At 36.1% G+C, this 9,962-nt stretch overlaps 2 protein-coding genes across 3 annotated transcripts; both read left to right on the top strand.

Moving 5' to 3' along the window:
• The first annotated feature begins 442 nt into the window (after positions 1 to 442).
• si:dkey-21a6.5 (laminin subunit gamma-1) lies at positions 443 to 6,168 on the top strand. 2 transcript variants are annotated; one of them, XM_061062451.1, is made up of 9 exons: positions 443 to 663; positions 2,603 to 2,776; positions 2,938 to 3,076; positions 3,164 to 3,252; positions 3,410 to 3,473; positions 4,235 to 4,323; positions 4,409 to 4,521; positions 4,617 to 4,773; positions 5,477 to 6,168. In XM_061062451.1, the coding sequence occupies exons 1-9, from the start codon at positions 615 to 617 to the stop codon at positions 5,629 to 5,631; spliced, it is 1,029 nt and encodes a 342-aa protein (XP_060918434.1). In that variant the 5' UTR covers positions 443 to 614; the 3' UTR covers positions 5,632 to 6,168. The 2 variants fall into 2 exon arrangements, with proteins under 2 accessions (XP_060918434.1, XP_060918433.1); XM_061062450.1 differs by having other exon boundaries at positions 446 to 663; positions 5,474 to 6,168.
• A 1,034-nt stretch (positions 6,169 to 7,202) lies between these two features.
• On the top strand, positions 7,203 to 9,689 carry mrpl35 (mitochondrial ribosomal protein L35). Its single transcript, XM_061062453.1, has 4 exons — positions 7,203 to 7,312; positions 7,527 to 7,692; positions 9,183 to 9,327; positions 9,423 to 9,689. Exons 1-4 carry the CDS (start codon positions 7,282 to 7,284, stop codon positions 9,609 to 9,611), a joined length of 531 nt encoding a protein of 176 aa, XP_060918436.1. The 5' UTR covers positions 7,203 to 7,281; the 3' UTR covers positions 9,612 to 9,689.
• The last annotated feature ends 273 nt before the right edge of the window (positions 9,690 to 9,962 follow it).

Raw genomic sequence — 9,962 nt, 5'->3', positions numbered from 1 at the left:
CAGGGGTGATGCACACATCTTACCGCAAAGCAGAACGGCAAGTACAGCACAGAATTATTATGCACATAAATTAAATGTTCTAATGTTGCATTTCTACATTTTAAATGGGAACTTTATGTCCCTATATTAATCACATGAAGTACAAAACAAATAATAAAATGTCACAAGATACATATTATCTCTTTCAAAGCTAAGAATGACTCTGCCAAAGTATATAACTATTTATTCTTGAAAATAATCATCTTTTTAAAAAAGTATTTATCATTAATTATTTATTCAAATACGGCCATCTTTCCTGTAAGGTGTTATTAATAGACGTATAATATACAGTAAAATCCAATGTATTTGATTTGACCCATACAAGACGCTGCAGCGCCCCTGCAGGTCGCCCCGTGCAACAAGACTTTTGCCTGAATCCAGCCCATTTTTCCCTCTAAAGCAAAATCACATGATGTGTATTTTGTCATATGATACTGATGAGAGGACCTGATCCCACTTCGACCGAGCGTCACTGACGTCCTCTGTGAAAACACAAGGACAAGTCGACCACTTGTCAGGGATGAGATGCTGTAGCCGGACACTGTTTGTTGGTAGTACTCGATAATCTGTGGAGGATGGCCCGCCTGGGACTTCTGCCAGCGATATGCGCCGCTTATTTACTAGGTAAACTGAGTCTTTACTAATGCTACAATGACTAAAAAATGGCACTTCAAGAGCTAAATAGTGATATAACTGAGATATACTTTAATGTTAAGTGTGTTAGAGTTTACAGTAGCTAATTGTTAGACTAACTATAGATTTCTGTCGACTTCTGTGGAGTTGACAAACTATCACAGTGCCTTACAATTGAATAAAAAAATGAGCATTAACCTTTCTGTTGCCAATTGTAAAAAAAAATAATCAAATTAATTCCAGCCTTAATTTCCTCCCATAGTCTAATTCATTGCAAACATTCCCTCAATGAAACAGTCATAGAGTTAATGCAGCTACTGTGTTTCTATGTCACTCTATCATTGTCAAGTCAAACTGGAGTTAAAGTTATGGTATGTTGTGGTGGTGGTAGTAGTGCCCTAATCTCTTTATAGGGACTTGAATCTGCTGATGTTTGGAACTCGACCCTTCCAAACTCTCAGGATTACAGTCTTTTTTTTCTGCCACTTTAATACAGACTCGTGTCCATAAAAAAAAAAAAAACTTTGAGAGAGAAATGTTGTCCAAGCCAGAGCACACTGAAGCAGAATAATCACATGACCCATTTTCTGAATTATTGGATCTCACGAGGAGGATGGCTCTTTTTCAAGAAAGCACTTAAGCACATGGCTAATGTGATTACTACCACAATATAGGCTCTGTTTTGCTGTTATGCTTAAACTACCCCCACCCTCTTAGTGCTTGGATAAGTTCAATGGTCACCTACTACACTCAGGATATTGTGGAGATATTTAAGATATCAAGATAACACAGTTGATTGAAGAAGTTCTGCTCTCTTTTTATGAGGTCATACACTTGGCTGAGGTTTGACATATAGCCCTGACAGACAGCTCCCCACTAGCATTACTTGTTGTGCTTTTTTATACCTTTGTATTGTTCATAATACTGGATCCAGGTTCAGTACATGTCTGAGAGGGAGTGAATGAGATCAGAGGGAATCTGCTAAGAAAAGTCATTGACTATTTAGCAACAGCATGGAAATCTAAATATGGTTATAAAAGCAATTTCTACATTTGACTTTGAGACGCTAGTGATCACATTTGACAGCGGTTTCCACGTGAAATCACATCCCGAAAAAGATCTACTTTTATATGTATTTTGAGGTGTTGGGGACTATTAAACTACATGAAGTCAAGAGAGGAGTTTACTAAATTTGCATTAACAGGCTGGTAGTTCAACTGTGTCCACATATGCATATTGATTCAAGTTAATTTTTTACATCTTTTGTTGAGTTAATTACTCAATGCAAACAATGGGTCAGTTTCCAATTGTTTAAGTTGTGGTCTGATAGTACAAAGTTCAGATTTGTTTACAACAACAAAGAATGCAATATGGGATAGTTACCTAAAGGATGCGGTAGGGTCTAGTTTTATTCAAGAAGGGAATATCAGAATCTGTGGGCAACTTTTTAAATAGTTTTTAATCTGAATGTGTACAACCTAACTTGAATTTATGATGCATGATTTTGTCATAGATATGGATCTAATTATAAACTTTTCATTTTTCACTGACTTTTTACTTCTCTAATATATTCTATTGCAACATTTGTATCTCATGCACATTGTTTATTTTTACCATTCTTCTTCAGTTTTTTAACTACTTTCTATAAATACCTTTATTTAACCAAATTTGTTTTCTCCCTTAGTAGCTTGACTGAATTTCAACTTTTTCACTGTGCAGTAATTTTTTTAAAGTGGCTTTTCCCTACACTGCTATGTTCATGCTAATGTCACAACTACGTCGGTGTGTGGAAATACGAGCAAAAAAATAGAGCCAGAGCCAGTGAACCTGGGAGAGTAAAAGTAAAGCTAAAGGTCATAGTTAAAGCCTTTAATCACCGAGAGAACTAGTTGGGAGTTTCGCACCAAACTCTGTCCACTGTCTCTTGCAGGCATGGTGCTGAGCCAGACCACACTCGCTCCGGCTGTGATGAACACCACTCTCATCGAGAATGTGACTAGTCTGACTCTAACTCCCGTGATCCTCAGCAGCACAACCCCGGGCTGCTTTGCATTCAACACTTCTTCTTGTGAGCCTTGTCCACCAGGATCGCAGTACGACAACAGTGAGTCCATGACCTTATCACAAATCATTAAGACACTGTTTGACTCTGATTAGATACATGACCTGTATCTACAATCTCTAAAGGTTTAAACTGCAGTGCATCTAACTATGTGAACAGATAATAAAGTTGAAGTTAAAACATGGGTCTTTATTCCATCTCAGACACCCTGATGTGTGCATGCTGTGCTGACCCCGGGCTGTGTCTTTTTCCTGGAGCATGTCTTCCATGTACAACAGGTTTTTATCAACCACTAGCCGGCCAGCAGCAGTGTCTGCCCTGCAACCGCGGCTTTTACACAAAGTAGGAACACAGATGGTGCTGACAAATACTTAACTTGCTGTTATTATGCTGCTTTTTCATTGGTGGTTATTTTACAATACTGTACAGTTTCACCGGAAGTCCTTTATGTCACGCCTGCCCTCCTGGAGCCTTCAACAATCACACTGGTGGAGACAGTTGCACAAGTTGTTCACCAGGTGTGTTTAGTTATTTGCTCTCAGACAGTAACAGAAGGATCCTTGTTGTGAGAAATTTGCATTTGCATGATCAAAATATCTTCACTAGATCAATTATTAAGAAATGTAGGCTTGCAAATGAATATAATTAGTGGAATTTTTTTGTATGCTGCTTCAGGTTTCTTTTCATCGCAGCAGAGCTCCACTTCCTGTACACCATGTGAACTCGGAACTTTTTGCAAGTAAGTCTAATTTTAATGTCAACAGGTTTCTGTTTGGTTTTTTTCTTGTTGTCTGAACCTGGGAGCCAGGAATCAGAGTAAAAGAATCAGAGGACAACTTTCAACAATTTCTCTCTGTTTGAAAAAAAAAATCACTTATCTATTCAGCAGATCAAACATCACATGCTTTCATTTTTCCATCCCATGGCTCTGCCAGCACAGACGCACATACAAGACCAGTTATACAGGCAATGCTTTGACAACCAAGCAGACTGACTGTAAAACATTTTTTAGTGGCATGCATGACCATGTTTCAGTGGATATAAATGTGGTTTATATACTTGTCAAAAAAAAATGTCAACCAGAGCGACTTCCACTTATCTGAGCCCTTACATGCTGTTAACATAGATTTGGGCATCTATTTACGGGGATTGTTTTAAAGGCTCATAACACCAGGTCAAGGTTAGGCATAAATACAGTAGATAGACCAATATTTTCACATTTAAAATGAGCATTACTACTATGAGTCTTTAAAGCCACTCTGACATCTTATTTTGGCTAAAACAATGTAAAAAGTGATGGTTTTCAAAGCTGTATCAGAGCTTTGCCACACCTTTTCAAACATGTCTGTTGACACTGCGTAAACAAGCATCAGTAAAATGCTGAGAGCTAAATCAGCTGTGACATATTCCAGAACTGCCTCGATGTTACTTGTGACAGCCATGAAATCAATAGCAGGTTGTCCATGAACAGACACAAACGCCTCCCTGTCTCTCTGACAGCTCCTCTGGTTGCCCCCTGTGTGAGAAGTGTCCTGGAGGATCAGAAGCTCTACAAACTGCCACTCAAGTTTGCACAGCATGTCGGCCAGGTAATCAAACAAAAATGTTTGTGAGAACAGCAGCCAATAGCGAGAAACATGAATATCTGTCATGCAGATATTTTCTTTTAAACAGGCATGTACAAGGCTCCACATCAGACTATGTGTCAAATCTGCAACAGCGGCTTCTTCCAGATCCACTGGGGCCAGGAGAGCTGCGACGTGTGTCCAGAGAATCACTACTGCCCTGTGAGCACTGTAGAAACTCACAAGAGAAAAGGAAGCTGTTTTTGTTGAGTAAATACCTTGTGCATTTTTGATGACTGAGTGTGTTTTTCATTCAGAGTCCAGATGTAAACCCCATTCAGTGTCCTAGCGATGCCTTTTGTCCAGCGGGCAGCTTAGCTCCAGGATACTGTATGGAGACTTTCTTTCGCAAAGAGGGGGACACGTGTGAACTTGCTCCTGTCACTATTGCTCTTTTAGTCATAAGCGGAGGAGGTGAGTTACAATACTGGAAGACACAAAAGAGTCCTGTACATTTTGAAGAAACTGTTAAATACAGTCATGCTTTCCTTTACTCAAGTTTGAAAGTACTGATGTATCCAGTATCTGTCTGAGCGTCGTGGTCATTGCAGCTCGCCTTCATTTAACACCATGTTCAAAGCTTGTGACTTAAAATGATGCTTTTCAAACTGATTTCCTTTCAAGTGGACAAAACTTGCAGCTGCAATGTCACTCTTTGATATGATTTAATTACATGCAACAAAAATGTCTTTACAATTTGTGTTTGATACGGTTATAGCTCCTTAAAGATATTAGACATGCCAGTTAGCTTCATGGAACAGCTTCTTTTTTTTTTACAGTCATAAAAAAACATGGCAAATATGAGAACAGATAAATATGCAGTGGAACTTTAGAAAACACAGAGGTGCAGTCATGTAGCAGGGGCAACTACTGAGATTTTTTTTTAGCATTTTTTTAATTGATGATGGGCATTTTAACCACAAATTGGATGTGTCATCTTGTGTCATCTGTCTATTTTAATTATGCTACATATTGTTCTCAGAAAGCAGTTTTAATCCCATGATATATTTTCCTTTATAATTATTATTTTTTTATTTAATACCTTGTAAATTGGTCTCATTAAAACAGAAAGCCTTTATTTCCTGTCTCACCCTCTCTTCCTCTCTCCCTGCAGTAGCTCTACTCTTCATCATTTTAATGGTAGTACGACGACGGAGAGACACTGACAGAGAGCTGAATGTAGCTCGAGCTCCGTTACTACGCAAGGAGCGACCTCAGGGTCGATACTACGGGATCCCCTGTGATGCAGAGCCTGTGTATGCTGGCTGGTGAACCAAAGGACATTACATGAGCTTTCTTAAGTGTAGGACTAAACCAACTGAGATCTCTAAACATAAGAAAAACTTTTTATGAAAAAAAAGAAGACTTTTTATGTGGTACGTTTGAATATATTATTGAGAAATGGACATTTACTGCTGTGTGACTTTTTGTTGTTGTTTGACACTGTTACAGTTGTTCCACTCAAAGACAAGCACTCTACTTTTGTAAACTATGCATTATGAGAGGTATGTATGCTGGGATGAGTGCCATACCTGGTTAGGAACTTCTCTCTTATGAAAAGCACTTTTTAAAACCAAAGTAATTGATTTACTTTGCACTCATGTCTCTGTAGACGTTTGGGTGCTTCCATTAACTCCTGAAACTCCACAGTATAAGAGAGTTGTGAAGTGTGTTTATTTAATATGTTGATTAGAGTGCTGTGTCCTCTGTAGTCACATTGGTACATTTGCTTTAATGTTTTTCATCTGCTTTTTTAAAAATTATATTTGTATGTTTTAAAGTAAAATAAATAAAAATGATTCATTATTACATACTTTGTACTCATTTCAGTCATATTGCAATCATTTAGGTTGCCAAGTTGTTAAAGTGCATGTCAAATCTCTTTAATGTGACAATATTTAACTGATCTAGGAAGTCAAAGTGAGCATACATTTATAAAAAAAACTGTAAATCACTTCATGTCATATCGTGAACATTTAAATTTGTGCCTCTAAGCTTTTATTTAAATTAGTTTAGTTTCCATGTTTCAGGGAATTGTTTCTGCAGATTTGATTATCCCATAATACTTTTTTTTTTACATTATTCTAGATGTAAAATCTCTGTGTTAATCTTTCTTGATAAAATCTGCTCCTATACATTTTCTGCCATGAAAAATTGTCATGTTTACTAGACTAAAGAGAAATCTACAGGACTGTGGTTCCACAGCAGTAAACCATTATTTTCACTTCATGTAAACATCCATGCAAGAGACTGTGACTAATGGCAGATCTAAGATCAGAAAAACAAGTTTAAAAGTTTCAACCATGTAGATACAAGACAGCTGAACGAGCTAAGAAACACCGTCTATTAGGGAAAATGATACCACCCCGGAAAGTGGATGTCACCAAGATAACAAGCATTACTGGAAGAAGTAAAAAAGTCAAGTGCTGTGTAAAAATACCCCATGACATACAGTACTTCTGCATTCATGTTTTAGTCAATAAGTGCAAAATACTCTTAATACAGAAAGTGAAAGAATATCCCATTAAGATGTTTATGAGGATTTTTGTTCAAAATGTTTGTTGATTGATGCATTGTCACCTAAGGAGTAGGCCTTGGCCTATGCTTCGGCCTACTCATCAAATACATCAAACTGTCTTTCTACAATTTGCTTCGTAAGAGCTGAGACGTAAACTGTATTGGTGAACAAGAAACATTGAGGTATTGGACAGGTAAAATAAATGTGCTTTCCACATTTCTTTTCCAAAAAGATATTTAGAACAAACAGAAAAAAAACTTCCGCACGGAGATACAAGTCCAGTTGCGGCTGCTAGGGGGCGCTATTGAACTGTCTAAGTTTAGCTTTGGGTGGTTGGAGCATGCGACTAAAACCAAAACTGTCCACGCAGGACTCCGTACTTACGTCAACATTCAGAGGAAAACATGGCGGCCGCCTTGGCAAGGAGAGTGTCCGGTGTGTACCAACACATTTATGTTCATATATTTTATCTTAACTTTTATTTTTAAGCATTTAATCTATGATTTAATGTTCTGCTCCAATGTCGGAGAAAGTATTCGCTCGAGTAAAGTGTAGTCTTTAAATGATGCATATTAATGTTAAAGTAGTGCTGTGTTTCCTCTTCACTGTGTCTCCTGATGTGTTTTCACATTGTTCTTGTGTGTGACAGGGCTGCTGAGGCCGCTGTCTGTCTCTCTATGTGCTAAGACACCACAGGTCTGTCAGCTCTCCAGCCTCCTCCAGCCTCAGCCTCTCTACAGCTCGGTAGCAGCCGCTGTCAGCGCTCCCCTGCGGGCTGCAGTGAGTCAGACACCCCGCTGGAACATTCTTCAAAGGTAAATAAGAACTGCTGCTTGTTTTAATGCTGATGCCAGGTGGATATACATTTAACACTTTGTAACTATGGGGTGCCGATTGTAAAAATGTTGGTATATATATATATATATATTCAATATTTAGTTAATATCCTTCACATTTAGCTTGTTTTACACATAAACAATTGCAAAGTTGCAAACATTTAGATTTAGATATAACATTTAAATTTAGATATAACATTTAGATTTAAGATTTAGATTTAGATATAACATTTAGATTTAAGATTTAGATTTAGATATGACATTTAGATTTAGATATAACATTTAGATTTAGATTTTAGATTTAGATTTAACATTTAGATTTATCATTTAGATTTAACATTTAGATTTAGATATAACATTTAGATTTAGATATAACATTTAGATTTAGATTTAACATTTAGATTTAGATATAACATTTAGATTTAGATTTTAGATTTAGATTTAACATTTAGATTTAACATTTAGATTTATCATTTAGATTTAACATTTAGATTTAGATATAACATTTAGATTTATCATTTAGATTTAACATTTAAATTTAGATTTAACATTTAGATATTACATTTAGATTTATCATTTAGATATAACATTTAGATTTAGATTTAACATTTAGATTTAGATATAACATTTAGATTTAGATTTATCATTTAGATTTAGATATAACATTTAGATTTAACATTTAGATTTAGATATAAAATGTATATATAATATTTACATTTAGATTTTACATTTAGATTTATTATTAAATATTTCTTCAACACTTAAACTTTGAATTGTTTATGTGTAAAACAAGCTAAATGTGAAGGATATTAACTAAATATTGAAAATATATCTAATATATATATATAACAACGTTTTTACAATCGTCACCCCATATGTAACTACATGTTGTAAAGCTAAATATAAAGACACGAGTCTCATCGTGTGTAATTTAGCTCAAGGGGAAAGAAGCGTCTACATCAGCACAACAATGTCCAGGGTATTGTGAATGTGATGCGCTAAACATTCATCCTCCTCTACAGAAAAAAACTTGTTTTTAATATGAAACTTATTTTAAGATAAACACATAACCTCAACCTTTGGAGAGACTTCTAATATTGTAACTGCACTACCAAACTCTTTTACCTGACAATAAAAACTTTGACAAATACATTCTGATAGTACCCCTTTGTGTATCAGGATAAGGGAGGGTAAGGATTACATTTCAATAAAATAATGTTCAATATCTATTTTTTGTTATTAATGATTGGAAACCAAAAAGCTGATGTACGATAAGCACCACAAGTAAGAATTGTATTTGTCTCTTTTGTATCTGAAATGGAGTGAGGCATCTCCAAGAGAGCTGAAACAATCTTCTAAGCTAGTATTTCAAATTTAAAACAAAAAAGCTTGTGTCGGGAAAAAAAACATCAATAGAAGCTTTAAATAACTGGTTGTGTCATTTCTCTACTGTATCTGTGTTGTTGCAGGGTATCATCACTTATTCCCAGTCTGACTCAGCAACCAAGCAGAAGTCTCACATACTACAGTGTAAAGAAGGGCAAGAGGAAGTCTGTAAAATCTGTGCCAGATCGGTTTATGAGGCTTCATTGTGGCCTTTGGATCAGACGCAAGGTACGGGTCTTTAAATGTTAACTTCAGCGTGCGTCTCTTCACACCCTTAAAACATTGTGTTAACGATCGGACTTGTTGTTATTGGATGTAAACAGGCTGGATACAAGAAGAAACTGTGGAAGAAGAAACCTGCCAGACGAAAGCGCCTGAGGGAGCATGTGTTCTGTAACAAAACACAGAGCATGCTTTTGGATAAAATGACAACCTCTTTTTGGAAACGGAGGAACTGGTATGTGGATGATCCTTACCAGAAGTACCACGACAGGGTCAACCTAAAAGTTTAATTTGCTGTTTCATGGCGTGAGATCTTGTTTTGTGTTTGGCTGTAATGTAATAAAGTTAGAATACATATACATAATAAAGTCTCTTGTCTTAAATATTTTTTATATCTTTTAGATGATCTTTGAAATAATAAGAGAAAAACTGTGAAAGTTTTACTTCATATTTTAATGGCTGTAAATCGATTTGAAACAGAAATATTTAAACAACAAGAAACCTATTGCCATAACTCATGATGTAATCAGTTAATGCTTTTTTATTCGGCAATCACATTAAAATTTAAGTCATGTGGCATTCTGGCCTGCCAGAACAAAATCTCTAATAATTAAGTGAAGTTGTGTCTCCTCATGAAAGAC

Source organism: Labrus mixtus, chromosome 18, assembly GCF_963584025.1.
Source record: "Labrus mixtus chromosome 18, fLabMix1.1, whole genome shotgun sequence".
Lineage (NCBI taxonomy): Eukaryota > Metazoa > Chordata > Actinopteri > Labriformes > Labridae > Labrus > Labrus mixtus.
This window is presented reverse-complemented; position numbering and strand designations above follow the sequence as displayed.

Excerpts from the sequence above, each read along its gene's own strand:
- mrpl35 (XM_061062453.1), top strand. The coding sequence starts at position 7,282 with ATGGCGGCCGCCTTGGCAAGGAGAGTGTCCG. Across the intron at positions 7,693-9,182 it reads CGCTGGAACATTCTTCAAAG|GGTATCATCACTTATTCCCA; the intron begins GTAAATAAGAAC and ends GTGTTGTTGCAG. Across the intron at positions 9,328-9,422 it reads GCCTTTGGATCAGACGCAAG|GCTGGATACAAGAAGAAACT; the intron begins GTACGGGTCTTT and ends GGATGTAAACAG.
- si:dkey-21a6.5 (XM_061062450.1), top strand. The coding sequence starts at position 615 with ATGGCCCGCCTGGGACTTCTGCCAGCGATATGCGCCGCTTATTTACTA. Across the intron at positions 3,077-3,163 it reads AACCGCGGCTTTTACACAAA|TTTCACCGGAAGTCCTTTAT; the intron begins GTAGGAACACAG and ends AATACTGTACAG. Across the intron at positions 4,774-5,473 it reads TTTAGTCATAAGCGGAGGAG|TAGCTCTACTCTTCATCATT; the intron begins GTGAGTTACAAT and ends CTCTCCCTGCAG.